Below are 18712 nucleotides of genomic sequence, written 5' to 3'. Positions count from 1 at the left end.
AGAAAGAGAGAGAGAACGTGGAGGAGTGAGAGGTTTTGTTTTTGGGTTTTTTATTTTTTTTAAATATTGGAGGTATTTTAACATCACGTATAGGTGAGCTTAATAAAAAATAGTAAAATTTGGACTTGTAAAATTACATTATTGCCCTTTTTGTGATAGAAGATTAATTTGTCTTTTCATCATTTTTGGTTAATAAAGAATATTTTATTAATTAGTAGATATTACTATTTTATTCATGATTAGTAAGTAAATAATTAAACTGATAACGCGGTATACAGAGTACGCCTACATTGATGTGTGAATGTATTAATGATGTGGTCCAGGAGGTGGACGCGAGAATTGACTTTGTACTTCGGCCTTTTTTTGTGATGCAAAAGCAAATGACATTCAACTTGAAATTCAAATACAAATGAGATCAGGACGTCTTGGATAATGCCAGAAGAAATCTTATTTTATACTATTGCACTATTAATAGAAAATGCGTATTTAATATGACGATGGGCAACCCCATTAGAAATCGAGCAACATAAAATTCTTATTTGCAAGATTTTGTACTTCGGCCATTTTCTAGTTAACAAACAATATATGATTTCGTAATTAACTTGGAGCTAATAACAATTAAATTAGGAAAAATTAGTATCCGGCTTCTAATTACTAATGTTCATTGGTTGAGACCTTATAAGTTTTTAAATTTTGATCGAAGTTTCTAACATTAATGTATTAATGATTTTATATGTCAGTTACATAATTTTAAAATAAAAAATAGTAATTGATTAAGAGTTTTAATATTCAATCCATATTAAACTCCTAATTTATTTTCAATTCAAAAATTGCCAAAAAAGAAAAATTAGAATAAGTTTGTACACATTATTTTTTTGGTAAAAAGATTTCAATTTTTTAATTTTAAATGTACCCTTTCATATCATTTTCCAAATTTTTTTAATCATAAATGTACCCATTCTTAAATATACCAATTTGTTATATGTAAAATATACCCCTTTTTTAAATATTAAATTAATTCAAAATTTTCTAATCTATTTTTAAAATTATATGAGTACATTCTTTTTCGTTAATTTAAGAATGTATCCATGTCAAGTTTTATCGAAGAAACTTAATAATGGTATTAGGCCTCTTTCTTTTTTTTTGTGGTTTTGGAAAATGTACCCATGTTTTGATACAATAATATTTTGGTTAATTTTGATGAATGTATTCATGTTTATATACACACAATATATTGGAGAGTAAAATTCATCCTTTAATATTTTTAATCTCACAAACTATGGGTTTATTTAAATCTCATTAATATAAATAACTACAAATTTCAAATTTTAATTTAAAAGTATAAAACCTACACAGAAAATATTATTATATTAATTTTAAGGATTACATTAATGTCGAAGACTTCAATAAAAAAATAAAAATTCAGGTTTCAATCAAAGAACATTAATAATCAGGAATTGCATCCAAAGTCTCTCATTAAATTATATCAAGTTGTTCCATTTAACAATTCTTCTTCCTAAATGATACATTACCAACAAATATTACATCCCTAAATAAAAAGTCAAAAAACTGAAAAGAGTGTGGGGTTCGCAGAAATTTTCTCTACGTGAGTGAGAGCCCTTCTCTGGGAGTGAGAGTCTTTCTCTCTGTGAGTGAGAGCGGTAACAAAGCCTAGAGTTTTCCTTTTGTTGCCGACCCTAATTCCGATTAGGGTCGATGGCCTTTCCCTCTACGTCCTTTTTCTTTTCTTTTTTGTTGTTCTCCCCTGCTTTTCTTCCTGTTTTTTTCCATAGCCTTTTCACCTTCTTCTCTCCGTTTGCCTTTTCTGGCAACGTTGCTTGTGGTAATCCCACAGGCTTCTTTGATTTGGTGGTTGCGTTAGACGAGATGGTATCTGTTGGAAGACAGAATCCATTTTCTTTCCACCTCTGAGGTCCATTATTTTGTTTGTGTGGATATTGTATTTGAACCTCTAATTATGTAATTATGTTTTTGCTAATGAAGTAACCTCTAATGAAAAATTAAAAATAAAAATAAAAAATCAATATGGTAAACCTCAGTCGTATCAAGATTAAACAATCCCTAATGTTGATCACTTCCCTTAGGCTTGAGATCCTCCTTGAAGAAAGCAAAAATGGAAGCCTCCAATCCCTTTCCTGGTCTCTTTGGTGTCCCAACTTGTCTATGCTTTATCAGATTGCTAATATATGTCTTGAGCATTCTCAATATTTGTAGGCTCTTCTCCTTCTCCTTGTGAAAGCCAACATGTTTCACTAACGACAACCTCAACATTTTGTGCCCCTACTTTCTCATGTACCCTAATGCTCCATCTTGTACAATATATAACCTCTGTGGCATTCATCAATGCATAGTCTAACCCAATGTCTTGCGGGTGATTGGTAGGAAATATGGATATGCGTTGAAGAGAAAGAGGGGGACGGGTGGGTGGGGTTTGCAAATGCTAGAGGAACCATTATTGAGGCTGCATCAGGATGCCATGTTCTGGCAGAAGCCGGATATATATGGTGATGCCAGTACATTTTGGAACAATGCAGTGGATAGAGGAATATCCGGGTTGGCCGGCTGCAATTAGGGCATCTCTGAGAGCATTTCCAACGAAGACCTTAAATGGAGTCCCTACAATCGTATAGTCCCCAAGTATAGGGACAAATGGCTTCCAATGGGCTAGAATTGAAGTTCTTAAAGTATCTCAAAACATAAGGACTCGCCGGATACCTCAAAAGAATTCTCAAATATAAGGACTACATATAGGGACTCAAATAGTGGACTCCACATTAATTTTGAGTAGAAATGATGCTGCTCTTTATGTTTTTTTCCTTGTTTTTTTGAACCCACCCAAGTGGGACAACTTCTCATTTGCCTTTTGTTTCTTAATTCTTGAAAAATCAAAGGTAGAGATAGTTTTTTATTTTTATTTTTATCAATGGTTACAATATTTCAATGAAATGAATAATAATTTTTTAATATTTTAGTCCCTATATTTAGGGATTATACTATAAGGAATTTTTATTGTAGACAATATTCTTTTAGGGACTCGAATATTCCTCTAAAACTCCGAAATGAGTCCTCAAAGATGGTGGTGGAAGTCCCCAAATAGGGACTCCCATTGGAAATGCTCTAAGTTTTCGCATGGCAGGGACTACCATTTTCACATGGAACCATTTCATTGCCAACGGAAATACATCAAAGATTCACGGATGAAGCGAAGGGAATGACGTTGGTTTGGAGCCAAACGTTAGCATATGCTGGATCATTGGCTAGTGTTGGGACATCTGCGTTGAGCGTGCCTAAAATGACTTGTATTCCTGACCCTTTCAGTGCCTGCAGAACATCTTGTAAACAAACCTTTTGTTCACGTGCATCATTGAATTAGGTCGGCCTCCATATTGTGGTATATGTCTTGGACGGCTCCACAACTATGAACCGTGTGGGGTTGAAATACGAGAGTGCCCGCCCTTTCTTTTCAAGCAGGTTACTAAAAGATAAATTCTCTAAATGTTCCTGGACTTACATAACTCGATCACCTTGTCCGGCGGGAAGGTTGTCAGCTTGTCTGCCATAGTTAACTCCAACTCCTTGAGCTCCTGCAACTTGACATTAAATCTGACATTGCTTTGTATACATAAATATATGCGTGTGAGTTTATGTGTGTATGTATATGTATATTATTTATATTGTTTTTAAACGAAAAATTATATATAAGGAGGAAGCATTTACCAGCATAGCTCTGTAACTCAATGACAAGAAGCATAAAAGCTATTGCAAAGTAGAAGATGTAGTACTGCGTTTGGAGAAAAATAGGAGACCACCAACCACAATACTAAAACAACTAATACTTAGGCTTATTTTTAGTTATTCCTTGAAATTCGATTTTGATCTTATTTTGCCTCATGTAATTTAGAAGTCACACTTTACTCTTTAAAATTCAAAATTTGTTCCACTTTGACTCATGGACTCTCTCTTCTCTTTGAAACTCAAAAGTTGGCCCCAGGAACATATGTGCTAATGAATTTGAGTATAAATCTCCACTATGCATTAACATTTGACAATCAGAAAATGTTAAAGTGTAAAAGAAGAAATTAAGAATTGAAATTTTTTGGGTTGTTGTGCTTGATTTGCAAAGATGAAAAAAATAAAAAAGAAATTGATTAACCTAGTGCCCCCAAATCAAATCCACATAACAGAATTAACAGAATTAAGGGACTGTGGAGCGGTAACTTAAAATGACGACTTTTGAGTTTCAAGGGGCATAAAAATCGAGTTCCAGGGGATGAAGTTGAGCGAATTTTGGATTTCACAGAATAAAGTTACGATTTTTGAGTTGCAGAGGACAAAATGAACTTAAAATCGAGTTCTATGCGACGTAGCTAAAAATAAGCCTAATACTTAAGGAACGTATGAAACTTTGAGTTTTTTTATTTTTTTATTTATAGGAAAATTATGCAATTTGTAAACAAAAAAACAGGAAACCATAATTAATTTGTTTCGTGGTGTGCAAATAAGATTTTAGATTGGAGTTAATTTATGCTAATCTTATATTAATCAATAATTGCACATTGGATTCCTGCATCAGAAGTCTAGAAGAATCCTATATCATTATTGTTTACTTATATTAATCAACGTACTCCAACGTTAAAAAGACACATATATGACCAACTCGCCTAATCGCCATGATTTCTCATCACGTCTACCAATTGCGTGAACTTTCTCAACATACTTCAGCTCCAATATTCTTTCATTATTTTCTTAGGTAAGGTTCAGTTAAAGAAAGATGTTTAACATGGAAATAATCAATTGAAACTTACCACATATGCTAGTTGTTCATTTGTATAACATTCATGTATCATCTGACATGGCAAGTAATGTGTATTTATCACGTCAATTAATGAATTATATTTCATTGGATGTTGAATGTATACATCACTTGCCACATAAAATGGTATTCCGACGTGGTTGACTACGTCATTCTAATATCCAGAGTTAGAGTTGCAGAGAGAAACTCCATTATGAAATCAAAGTGCGGAGCCAAAAAATTTCAATGGGGTTGACTACACTTTTTACCCGAGTGGGATTTGGCTTAGAATCTGTGCACTGAATACATTGGATATGTCATATATAATTTAGTATCGAACTTGTCATTCAACCTATGTCAACCTATTGTTGATGATTCTTGCTTCATTTGTTTAGTAAAATTGACATTTTTTCTTTCTTTCACCATTCTTATCATGCATGTGTGCTCGTTATTTAAGGCTTGTTTACTCATAGTAACGAGAATGAAAAGAAAGGGAACGAATTATCTTCATGACGTTCCTGTGTTTACTTGCATGTAAATTCATAACGGGGTTTTACCTTAAACCCATAATGGAATAACCCAATTTCAAGAATTCGATTCACTAGGGGGTGGTGTCAATCCAATTTCATTTCCTTACTTGTTACCGTTTCTCTTTCCGTTCGACCTTGTTCTTGCTTATATTCATTTTACTTTAACCGATTAATTTGTGCATTTACGAGTAAAATTTTGAAACGCATCCATGACATCAGGATGGTAATATGAGTGTTGGATGTGTTTGATAACGGATTCATGAAGAACTCGTATTCTTCAGAAATGACATAAACAAGTTAGGAGCAAAGCATAGAACCAAAATAAAATTTACTTGAATTTAGGCAGTAGTTGTTGGATATATAGAAAGGCCATTTAATTGGTGAATCTAAATTAGTCTCAAGCCCTCAACACTATCATTAAAAACCCTAGAGCTCTAAAACACAACATTCTCCATTACAAACCAAAAAGAGTAGAGAATTATAAGGAGACCCAATAGACAAAGATTTTTATTTCACTTTAGTCCATTTCCAGGAGTAGAAATTGCCAACTCCGGCCACGAACAGAACTCAGCTCCGACGGGTCCAACACCCACATTCACAATCCCACCACCCTCTCCGTTCTCGAGCTGCCACATGTTCATCATCCCACCGTGGGCCCCACCCGCAACACCATCTCCTCCCATCCCAGGAAAAGGCCAGACCGCTCTCCCAAGCCCAAAGCCCATCTCCTCAAACCCACCCGCCAGCCCAAGCCCGAACCCGCCCAGAGCCAAAAACCCACCAGGCCCGTGGGTGTTGAGCAGAGAAGTGAAGCTGCCACTGCCGCCACCGCCGCCGCATCCATTTCCCATGCTACCCTTCAAATCACTCAACTGTAAGGCGGCTCCGACACCTGGGTTGAGAAAAAATGGGGTGGCCGAAATTGGGTCGTTGTCAGAAATTGTGGTGGTTGTGGCGACTGAGGCGGCGGAAGCGGCGGTGCGGGAACGCTTGGCGTTTTTGCGGGTGCCGCCGCCGACGGGGATGTCGCGGAGGGTGCCCCCGTGGGTCCAGTAGCGGCGGCAGGACTTGCAAAAGTGGCGGGGCTGGGAGAAGTTGTAGTTGTTGTAATAGCAGAACTTGGTGTTGGTGGAGTCGCAGCGCGGGCAGGGCAGGTGCTCTTGCTCCGGCGGTGGGGCCCCCGTGGCCTGGGTGGCTTTCACCGTCCTCCGGTTCTGGCTGTTGTTCTGCTGCTGATCCCCGGAGTCCGACGGCATTTGGGTCTTTCGAATCAAACGGTTGAGCTGGGTTTTTGAGTATTTGGTTTTGGGTTGTGAAAAGAGTGTTTGGTATTTGGATGTTGAAGAAAGTTAGAGCGAGGGTGAGTTTTTGGTTTTGGGTTTTTGCTGTGAGGGGGTAAAGGGGTTTTTATGGAGGGGAGAGAGAGAGAGAGGGAGAGAGGTAGGGAGAGAGAGAGAGAGGAGAGAAAGGAACAGGATTTCTGAGGCATATATGAAGAGAAGAACAGACTGAACAGGCTTTTACAGTGTGTTCTGTTAAGCACGACATTTTCAGTCGGCTACAGAAGAGGGGAGAGAGAGAGAGAGAGAGAGAGGGTCTGTATTTCTGTGATTTGGGTCGGCTAAAACTACAGCTACAATGCGGGCTCGACGACCTCACAAATCTTTATCTCTTAGACTAATTATTTAAATTAGCTATTAATTTTTATTATTTTTGGGGCTGAAAATTATTAGATAATTAACTAATATGTTCCCTAGTTATGGCTCCTATGAGTCTATGATTTGGGTGCTGGGGATTCAGATAAATATCCATTGGTCTGTTGACCTTTTGCATACATAATAATGCAACAATTTAAAATTTCTGTCTGTGTTTTAATGCATGTATAATCTAGCACTATACCGAATACAGATATATAGCAGCCTGTTTCTGAGATTTTATTTCACCTTTTGCATGCATGCTTTCTGATGAGGCCTCAGTCCTGAAGTACTGTGCATGGGAACTAATTATTTTTTTATTTAATTATAAAACCAAGGTTATGATCTTTCAATAATGTCGTACGTAGTTGATCTCTAGGTTATTTAAACCCCGGAATTTTGCAATAAATTGGAAACAAAAAGGAAAAAGGAAGGAGTTTGATTGCATGCAAGCAAAAACATATATAGTTGGTTGATTTTATTTTTCGGAGAAACGAGAGCAGTTCTATTGAAAAGTTAAGACGGATTACAATTATAATCTTCAAAGATGATGTGCCAAATTAAGTTCAGAGGCTACTCGAACAAAAAAACCTCGTGATCATAGTACAATGCCACTTTGGTCAATCTATGAGCCATTCTATTGTCGGAACAATGAACTCGACCAATCTATATAAGCAAAAACCGAGTTGGTTTGCTGTTTAGGCTTCATGCATGTTGATTATATTTGTCGCTCACAATTCTTGCTCTAATATGCACCAAATTTTAACTAATCACTCTAACACGGGTTACAAAGAGAAAGTGAACAGGGGGTGGGATACACAGTGGCGAAGCCAGAAATTGCCGAAGGGAGGGGCGAACTTAAAAAGTGCAAAGTTAAAAAAAAAGGGCAACAACCAAATTACAATTGTTGCTAACGATGTTTCATGTCATGAAAACGTGCATAATAGATTATTATCAATAAAACAAATACATGTATTTCAATGTAAACAATCATGTTATCATTTAACCATTGATCCCGACCATAATAAAACATCGATTGTTGCTAGCTTTTCTTAGCAATGATGTGGTCTTTAGGTTGACAATAATCATTTTGAAGAGTGTCTATGAATTGCTTCTCGATCAATAATCATAGAATTCATATCAATAATCAATAACCATATTAATGTATTATCATATGATTCTATACTAATTAAAGAAAAAATTGTATTGAATAATTAATTAGGGTTTGAAATAATATATAAATTTAGAAAATAAAAAATTTACATAAAATTGGGAAGGATGGCGTGACGGGTGATTGAAATGGAAGCTAGGAATTGCGGGATTTGTTGTGTTTGGTAAAGTGTGTGAGTGAGAGATGGGAAATTGAAAGGGTGATGGATAATGGGAACCAGGGGTCCACACAATATTTTATTATTGTTTTTTAATGAAGCTGTAAAATTGTGTCATTTTAGTTAATAATTTATTTTTTTATATAAAAGCAAGTCCTGCAGCGCGCAGGGGCGTTGCACAGCAACAAACGCCAGAAAGCCACCATACTTTCCAGTTTCCGACCGAACCAAAAAGGCGCTTCTGGGCTTGTTTTCCGGCGAGCGGAGGGGCGACGACCACCCCTCGCCCCTATGTAGCTTCGCCACTGGGGATACATGTTTTTTTTTTTTTTATTAACTTTATTAGATTATATATTAGATTAGTCACCTACGAAATTTGAACCCCTACCGTCATACAATGACTCAACAACATTTCACCACCGTGTAAAGAGTCATTTGCAAGGTGGGATACATGTTAATTATAGCAAAAGAGCTGAACAAAAAAATAGTACTAGAAAAAGCCGAAAAAGGGACTCTACACGTCTTGCCTATATAGACGGTTTAATTCAAACTTCGCTCCGGAAAATTCGAAAAGGGGGCCCTAAATGTCTTCTTTAAGAGTGAAAAAAAGAGGGAAATGCATGAATCGTATGGAGAGGTATATTATGCTGGTAGTGTCTCAAATTTAGATGTCATATGTTTTAGCATTTTTACATAAAATCACATCATGATTTAAGATATTGTCACTTTGACATCTCTGTTTCACGTAAGTTCTTAAGTGAAGACGTGCCAAGGTTTGAATCCTTCTACAATGTCCACTAGTACTACTACAAGTTTCTCAACTCATTCACACTTTTGTTTGCGTACATACATAGAAAAGTAGGATTTTTCACTTTGCAATTATATGTTTTCATATTGTACCTTGAACTTCATAATTCACATTGTACGTATTGAGTAGAATCTACATTTTCTTGCGTGGTAAAATACATGGCATCCACCAAGATTTTATAAAGTGTAATTTAGTCAAATTGACGAGTATACATTTGAACAAGAATTGTTTTTGTGGTTTACAATAACTTAACATAATTAAGCTTTAGAAAACCGTACGTTGTGGATTATATAATTTTGGCGCGTAAGAAAGTGCAGTCCCACACTCGTCATGTAAGCAATTAAGAACGGCTCAATTATTGACAATTTAATATTGATGAAACTTACTGAAAGTGTAAATTAAAAGATGAATATAACTTTACGGCGTACAGTGTAGACTTTCAAAGTTCAAGCTTAAAGCAATGTGAAAAATTGGAAAGGGATCATCTACAGATCTCTTTCCATCTAATTCATCAAGTTTGTGATTTGGACCGTTGAAATTTTATCTAACTGCTACAAACAGAAGGTCTCTTTAAAAGTTATAATAATTGTAGCCGTTAGATCAAATTTCAAGAGTCCGGATCTCAGATTTGATGAATTAGGTGGCAAGGGATCCTGAAAAACCAACATTTACACTCAGAGAGTGAAAAGTGAAATTAACCCCAGATTAATTCATTACACTTTTTTTCATACACATTTCTATATTACAAAACCAAAGAGTCTTTTAAGGGAAGAGATTCCCATTTTTTTTTAAATGAGAATTAGTTGTGAGGTCACACCACATTGAACTTCAAAATCCAAAGTACCTGTTTTTAAAGTTGTACCTCATAGATCATTGTTCCCAAATATTAGCCAAACTAGAAATATTTCAGACATCTAATTGAGTTCAAAGAAATTGACGAACACTATTCTAAGAAACTAGTGAAATTTTATCTTGACAATTAAATAGGCAAATGGTTTCGGATTGAATTGAATTTTTGCAAGGATTATCTATGAGTAGAGACTTATAAAATAAAACATTCAGATCGTTGAGATTTGATATAGAGTGGGTCTCACAACTAACCTCTATTAAAAAAAATAGAAAACTCTTCCTTTAAAGGGCTTGTACAAAACCATACAACAAAATACGAATATTATATAGTGCTTTAGAGTATAAAATATTTAAAAAAAATTAATTATGAGATCTTATTCTATTTTAACTCAGGATTTAACGACAAAAATATCGAGATATAAAATTCTTTGGTATACTAGAAAAACCAATAATATATATATAAATATATGTTATATGCTATACAAGAGTAATAAGTATACATTACTCGTCAAAGTGGAGGGGGAGGGGAGAGGGAGGATTGAGAGGGATTGATGGAGAGTTTGGGGTCGGTAGGGCAGTGCCGACAGAATCATGATGTCGGGCAGCGTGGGAGCAATTATTGGGTCTCTCCTCTGATTTCGGACGCGTCATGTCCGCATCAGATTCCCTTCTCCGTACACCCTTCTCTCACCGCATTTCCCGCTCCACTGTACCCAGCACCAAACACCAAATCTCTCGACATTTTCCATACCTCTTTTACGGTACGAACTAACCAAGTGTTTCCAAAAATTAACAGTCTAAATCTTGTATAAAAAAATCTAATCGATTTTGCAACGGTTAAATTTTGTATAGAATCATCCTACTTAGGGCTGGTTTAGTATTGCTGTGCTTTGAAAAAAAGCTGCTGTGAGAATAAGCGGCTGTGAAATAAATCAGCAGAGTGTTTGGTAAACTTTTTTGTAAAAGTGCTTTTGGAAAAAAAAAAGCAATCTAATAGTGGATCTTTTCATTAAAGAAGCACTGTAGCTCTGTGTGCTTTGAAAAAAAACCAGTTTTCCAAAGCTGCAAATAGTAGTTTCAGCTTTTTCCTTTGATTTTAGCTTATTCTCACAGCAGCTTCCAAAATAAGCCTTTTTTTTTCAGTTTACCAAACACCTAAAACCCTCACAGCTTTTTTTCATGGGTACTTTTTTTTAAGCACCTCACTCCCAAACTAGGTCTTAGTGTCATACCATATAGACAAACTCCTTCATTTCTTGTAATATGTACCCCAAAATTAATTTAACATATAACTAAGCTTAATAACCAACCACAAAAGGTTTGTTTAATGAAAAGCGAGAAAATGTTTAAAACCTCCAATTCGAGTTCGAGCTCTTACAAGTAAATTTTTTGTGGTTACCAATCCTGTTTTAATGTATTTTTTGACTTAAGGGTCAAAAGTACACTACAGCTTGGTGCAATGTACTAAGATTGTATAAAGAGAATGATTAATTCGTCATCAATGAACCTAAAACAACTTGGAGACCATGGTTGTGTGTAATATTAATCACAAAACATGCATGCGTGTATAAAGAGAATGATTAATCTCTCATCAATGAACCTGAAACAACTTGAAGACCATGGTTGTGTACAATCTTAATCACCACACCATGCATGCTTTATTTACCGTGTAAGCTTAACTATAAACCCATGCATTTATATATGACTTAAAGTTGAAAACAAAAAGATATGGGAAATACTCTAATATGGGACAATTTCTTAATCTTGGGACAGAAATAGGACAAACCGACCATGCACAAGCCATGAACTCAATGCACAAAACCGAAATTACTAAAATACCCATATATAAATACTAAAAATCATCAGTCCATTGCATCACTGTTCTCATTTGAAAGAGAAGGTTGTCGAGAGAGTTCTGTGAGCTCTAGGTTTCTGGGATGAGCTCATATCTCTGAGCTCTGATTTCGAAGAGAAGAAAGTCCAAAAAGAGGCAAGAAGAGTGAACTGGGTTTTGGGTTGACCTCATACCTCTAATTTTGAACAAATGGATGCGAGAGATATGTGAGAAGAGTGAGCTGGGTTTTGTACCATATTTTCTGTTTTGGCCAGAAAGTTCCATTTTTTCTAGCAACTAATGCTTCGGCAGACATAGTAAGGTAGGGTGTTTAGTTCCAAGTTCCTACATCAATGATTTATGGAATAAATGGTATGAATTAATACTTAGAAGTTAAATTAGGGTTTGTGTTTCATGTTGGGGCGTATGGGTTATGGAATAAATTTCAAGTTTGACGAGCTAGAAAAATGGGATAGAACAATTTCTGGTTCAAGTGTCCAATTGCAGAAATTTGTGAATTTCTTTTCGTAATGTGCATGTGGTGTGCATGGCTACATCTTAATATAAGAAGTGTGAATGTTCGTTAATTATGATGCACGTATGTTGTGCCCCGGAATTTAGCGAGTATGACAATAACCTAGTTAGCCTCAGCTAAACACAAAAAATAAAAAATAAAAAATAAAAAGCTTAGAGGACATTAAGCATCATGCATGTCCATGAAATAACGACAACAAATATTATGTTTTTTACGTGCACGGGTAGGTGGTGGTTGATATACTTAACAAGACTTTTCAAATTGTCATTGTAACCTTATATACGTAACAATTATGTTTTAATTGTATCCACTATACCAACATGTTGCCGTTAAATTTTCTCCCGCTCTATGCATATCATGTGCATGTACTATATATATTATGTGCATGTGGTATGCATATAATGTATATGGTGCGTATTTACATCTTTGATACTCTTTGCATTAACATAGTTTACTACCTTTTCCTTTGATTCAGAGACAAGCCCTCATATACGAAAAAAGCGAACAAGTTTGTGAAACAATTTCCCTTGGTTCAATTAGGTTCTTTCGTGCCCATTCAAACTACAATTTTTAAATCCTTGAAATATTTGAACCCAATCAAATTTGATACCAAATTCAAATTAAATGAATCTTTGATCTTATGCTCACAGATCTGAGCAAGCTTAATACGAAGAGAGCAAACGAGTACGCGAGACAATTTCATCAATATCCTTCTCTCTTTCTTCTTTACACTATGATTTCTCTCATTTCCCTCAAATTTATCTCTTCTCCAAAATGCAACTGACCTTTAATACATATTTTCATTTAATTGGAACAAAACCCAAACCCTATTTTAGTGCTTGTAAATTTGGATTGAGAGAGTGAGTAGAGGGAGGGAGAAGATAGAAAAAATGAAAACTCACATATAAATAAGAGAAATGATAAAAATAAAAATAAAAAATTGAAGGATTTGGGTCTCCTCCAATAAACACCAAACCAATTACTTCAACTCCAAAAATCCATTAATCAACAACAACAACAACAACAACAAAGCCTTTTCCCACTAAGTGGGGTCGGCTATATGAATCCTAGAACGCCATTGCGCTCGGTTTTGTGTCATGTCCTCCGTTAGATCCAAGTACTCTAAGTCTTTTCTTAGAGTCTCTTCCAAAGTTTTCCTAGGTCTTCCTCTACCCCTTTGGCCCTGAACCTCTGTCCCGTAGTCACATCTTCGAACCGGAGTGTCAGTCGGCCTTCTTTGCACATGTCCAAATCATCGGAGCCAATTTTCTCTCATCTTTCCTACAATTTCGGCTACTCCTACTTTACCTCGGATATCCTCATTCCCAATCTTATCCTTTCTCGTGTGCCCACACATCCCACGAAGCATCCTCATCTCCGCTACACCCATTTTGTGTACGTGTTGATACTTCACCGCCCAACATTCTGTGCCATACAACATCGCTGGCCTTATTGCCGTCCTATAAAATTTTCCCTTGAGCTTCAGTGGCCTACGACGGTCACACAACACGCCGGATGCACTCTTACACTTCATCCATCCAGCTCGTATTCTATGGTTGAGATCTCCATCTAATTCTCCGTTCTCTTGCAAGATAGATCCTAGGTAGTGAAAACGGTCGCTTTTTGTGATCTTCGCTAGATTGCTCCGGTCATTAGTGTGGATAAGTATATAAATGGATAGAGATAGGAAAGCAAACACAAGATGTACGTGGTTCACCCAGATTGGCTACGTCCACGGAATAGAAGAGTTCTCATTAATTGTGAAGGGTTTACACAAGTACATAGGTTCAAGCTCTCCTTTAGTGAGTACAAGTGAATGATTTAGTACAAATGACATTAGGAAATATTGTGGGAGAATGATCTCGTAATCACGAAACTTCTAAGTATCGGAGTGTGGTGTCGTCTTGACTTGCCTTATCTGTCTCATAGGTAGATGTGGCATCTTCTCTGGAAGTACTCTTCCTCCATCCAGGGGTGGTATCTTTAACTGGTGGAGATGCACAAGGTAATGTATCAATTTCACTTGAAGCTTACTTGTAGTCTCAAGCTTGGTCAAGCGCGATACAAACCATGTAGTAGGAGTCCCCCAAGTCGCCGAGCTAGGGGGTCTGCTGAAAGAGGTGACAGACAAGGTAAGCAATCAGAGCTCCGACTGATTGTTCACCTTCTCCCCATCTTGCAGCAGCATGAAGGATAAAGAGAAGAAAAATGAGAAGAGATGATATGAGATACTTTTGCTTTTGAAGAAGTAACTTTCCACAGGCTTATTCTTGAACTGAGCTGGAGGGTTTTCTGGTTTCCTCCAGAGTATAAGGCCGACTGAAGAATTTGAGGGTCAAAACAAGTCCATCAAATCTAGAGTACGTTCCACCCTGCTGATATGGGATACTTTTGCTTTTGACAGAGTAATGGATGTATCGGCACGTGTGCTGTTACGCTTGTCTCCACATGCTTCCTTGTATCCTTCGCACTTGCCCTATCTGTTCCTCAAGCAGATGCGGAATCTTCCCTGGAAACATAAGATGTTGAAGATGAGTACTCGAGAGCAATGCCAGGTAAGTAATCAGGTAAGGGGTTCCAGGCAGTCAGTTCCTGGCTGGAAGCTTGATTCCAAGTGCTGACTGATTGCTCTCTTTCTCCTTGTCTTGCAGGTAAAAACAAGGCCAAAGGAAAAGACAGGGAAAAAGCATGATATGGGATACTCTTGCTTTTAACCCTGATGATATGAGATATTCTTGCTCTAGTATAGCTTGTTTGCAGAGGTATTATCGGGGGGAAAGAAAGCTGAATATTTCGAAAGGCTTCGTTGGGAGTGCCCTCTCAGATATGATGAAGGATTGAGCATTTTTGCAGGTCTGCCTGTCCGTTGGGGATGGAGGTCGACATATATAGGAGTCTCCCTAACAACAAGTAGTAATGCTATTCCTTTACCCTGCTTGGTCATAGCACGGTAGTGGGAGCTGCCAGTTTCACATGTTTTAACTCTGTCAGAGCACTTTGAAAAAGTGGTCTGTGGTATCTGGCTCTCGAGATTCGGAGAACGATGCCTCTTTGATTTTTGAGAAAGCAATCATGTTGGGGGTCTGGCTCTCGAGATTCGTAGAGCAGTGTCTCTTCGATTTTTGAGGAAGTAATCATGTTGGGAGTCTGGCTCTCGAGATTCGGAGGGCGGTGCCTCTTCGATTTTGGAGCAAGCAATCCTGTTGGGAGTGTTGTCTCGAATGTGAGTAAAGGTTGGGCATGTTTGCTAGTCTACCTTGCCACGAAGCACAAAGGTTGACACACAGGGACTTTCCAATTATCCAGCAATGGTACTGTTCCTTTACCCTCTCTTCGCTTTTGAGAGAGTAGTCATGTTGGGAGTCTGGCTCTCGAGATTCGGAGGACGGTGCCTCTTCGATTTTGGAGCAAGCAATCTTGTTGGGAGTGTTTTCTCGAAAGTGAGTAAAGGTTGGGCATGTTTGCTAGTCTACCTTGCCACGAAGCACAGAGGTTGACACACAGGGACTTTCCAATTATCCAGCAGTGGTACTGTTCCTTTACCCTTGTGGGTAATAATATGGTAGCTAGACCTTCAAAATTTATGTGTCTAAACTTTGTTAGTGCTGTTTCTTTGCTATTCTTTTACCTTTCTTGGTCAGAGCGATGTAGTGGGAGCTGCAAGCTTCACGTGCTCAACTTTGGCAGAGAACTTTGGCAAAGTTATCTGTGGTACCCATGAGCTATGGTTGCGTGTGGGAAGTGGGTGATTGAACAGTAAGATTCATGTGCTTTCTACTTCACCAGAAGTCTTCGACAGAATGCCCATAATTTCTGCAAAGCTGAGTGTGCGTGTGACAGGTGCTGACAAGGTTAGAAAAGTAGGTGCCTCTTCGATTTCTGAGATCGGCCCTTGTGGTCTCTGAGCAGCCCAGCTTTTGAGAAAGCGAGCGCCTCTTCGATTGATTCGGAGAACGATGCCTCATCGATTTTTGAGAAAGCAATCATGCTGGGGGTCTGGCTCTCGAAGATTCGGGGAGCAGTGTCTCTTCGATTTTTGAGAAAGTAATCACGTTGGGAGTCTGGCTCTCGAGATTCGGAGGGCGGTGCCTCTTCGATTTTGGAGCAAGCAATCTTGTTGGGAGTGTTTTCTCGAATGTGAGTAAAGGTTGGGCATGTTTGCTAGTCTACCTTGCCACGAAGCACAGAGGTTGACACACATGGACTTTCCAATTATCCAGCAATGGTACTGTTCCTTTACCCTTTCTTCGATTTTTAAGAAAGTAGTCATGTTGGGAGTCTGGCTCTCGAGATTCGGAGGACGGTGCCTCTTCGATTTTGGAGCAAGCAATCTTATTGGGAGTGTTTTCTCGAATGTGAGTAAAGGTTGGGCATGTTTGCTAGTCTACCTTGCCACGAAGCACAGAGGTTGACACACAGGGACTTTCCAATTATCCAGCAGTGGTACTGTTCCTTTACCCTTGTGGGTAATAATATGGTAGCTAGACCTTCAAAATTTATGGGTCTAAACTTTGTTAGTGCTGTTTCTTTGCTATTCTTTTACCCTTCTTGGTCAGAGCGATGTAGTGGGAGCTGCAAGCTTCACGTGCTCAACTTTGGCAGAGAACTTTGGCAAAGTTATCTGTGGTACCCATGAGCTATTGTTGCATGTGGGAAGTGGGTGATTGAACAGTAAGATTCATGTGTTTTCTACTTCCCCAGAAGTCTTCGACAGAATGCCCATAATTTCTGCAAAGCTGAGTGTGCGTGTGACGGGTGCTGACAAGGCTGGAAAAGTAGGTGCCTCTTCGATTTCTGAGATCGGCCCTCGTGGTCTCTGGGGAGCCCAGCTTTTGAGAAAGCGAGCGCCTCTTCGATTTCTGAGATCGGCCTTCGTGGTCTTTGAGCAGCCCAACTTTTGAGAAAGCAAACGCCTTTTCGATTTCTGAGATCAACCCTCGTGATCTCTAAGCAGCCCAGCTTTTGAGAAAGCAAACGCCTCTTCGATTTCTGAGCAGGCGCCTCTTCGATTTCTGAAGCTCCGTCGAGTGCAGATTTTTATAGAGGCTGGCATTAAGTTCCAAAGCACACTTGAATCTCCACCAGTAGAAGCTTCATTCTTGCACTTCTAAGATCTTGATTTGTCCGACCTCTTCTCTCTTCAACACCTTTGAAAATGTCTGGCCCCTCCGACCGTTGTTTTGACTTGAACCTTGTTGAAGAGGCAGCCCCGCCTTCTCCAGACAACATATGGCGCCCATCCTTCGTCTCCCCTACTGGTCATCTTACCGTTGGGGATTCCGTGATGAAGAATGATATGACCGCTGCGGTGGTGGCCAGGAACCTTCTCACTCCCAAAGATAACAGACTACTTTCCAAACGGTCTGATGAGTTAGCTGTTAAGGATTCGCTGGCTCTCAGTGTTCAGTGTGCAGGTTCTGTGTCTAATATGGCCCAACGCCTATTTGCTCGAACCCGCCAAGTTGAATCCTTGGCGGCTGAAGTGATGAGTCTCAAACAGGAGATTAGAGGGCTCAAGCATGAGAATAAACAGTTGCACCGGCTTGCACATGACTATGCTACAAACATGAAGAGGAAGCTTGACCAGATGAAGGAAACTGATGGTCAGGTTTTACTTGATCATCAGAGATTTGTGGGTTTGTTCCAAAGGCATTTATTGCCTTCGTCTTCTGGGGCTGTACCGCGTAATGAAGCTCCGAATGATCAACCTCTGATGCCTCCTCCTTCTAGGGTTCTGTCCAGTACTGAGGCTCCAAATGATCCCCCTCCGGTGCCTTCTCTTTCTGGGGCTCTACCGACTGCTGAGACTTCTCCTAAGCAACCTTTGTGAAGGCTCCGTCTTGTGTGTTTATTTTGACTCATGTATATGTACATATTTGTAACTGATCGGGGATATCAATAAATAAGCTTTCCTTCATTTCAACGTATTGTGTTAAATACACCAAAGCCTTCTTCGCTAAGTTCTTTGAATTTTCTTTTGTTGAAGCTTGTATGTTGAAGCTTTCTGAGTGGAGCATGTAGGTTGGGGTAGTGTTCCCTTAATTTCCCGAGTGAGGAAAACTTCTCGGTTGGAGACTTGGAAAATCCAAGTCACTGAGTGGGATCGGCTATATGAATCTTAGAACGCCATTGTGCTCGATCCTGTGTCATGTCCTTCGTTAGATCCAAGTACTCTAAGTCTTTTCTTAGAGTCTCTTCCAAAGTTTTCCTAGGTCTTCCTCTACCCCTTCGGCCCTGAACCTCTGTCCCATAGTCGCATCTTCTAATCGGAGCGTCAGTAGGCCTTCTTTGCACATGTCCAAACCACCGTAACCGATTTTC

General features: G+C 38.4%; 1 protein-coding gene across 1 annotated transcript; it reads right to left on the bottom strand.

Annotated features, from left to right (window-relative positions):
* Nucleotides 1–5656: 5656 nt before the first annotated feature.
* On the bottom strand, nt 5657–7202 carry LOC103415987 (dof zinc finger protein DOF3.4-like). Its single transcript, XM_008354263.4, has one exon. The coding sequence runs from the start codon at nt 6597–6599 to the stop codon at nt 5856–5858; it is 744 nt and encodes a 247-aa protein (XP_008352485.3). The 5' UTR covers nt 6600–7202; the 3' UTR covers nt 5657–5855.
* Nucleotides 7203–18712: the final 11510 nt, after the last annotated feature.

This window comes from Malus domestica, chromosome 15, assembly GCF_042453785.1.
Source record: "Malus domestica chromosome 15, GDT2T_hap1".
Classification (NCBI taxonomy): Eukaryota; Viridiplantae; Streptophyta; class Magnoliopsida; order Rosales; family Rosaceae; genus Malus; species Malus domestica.
Note: the sequence above shows the minus strand (reverse complement) of the source record. Positions and strands in the feature narration are given on the sequence as shown.

Excerpts from the sequence above, each read along its gene's own strand:
- LOC103415987 (XM_008354263.4), bottom strand. The coding sequence starts at position 6,599 with ATGCCGTCGGACTCCGGGGATCAGCAGCAGAACAACAGCCAGAACCGG.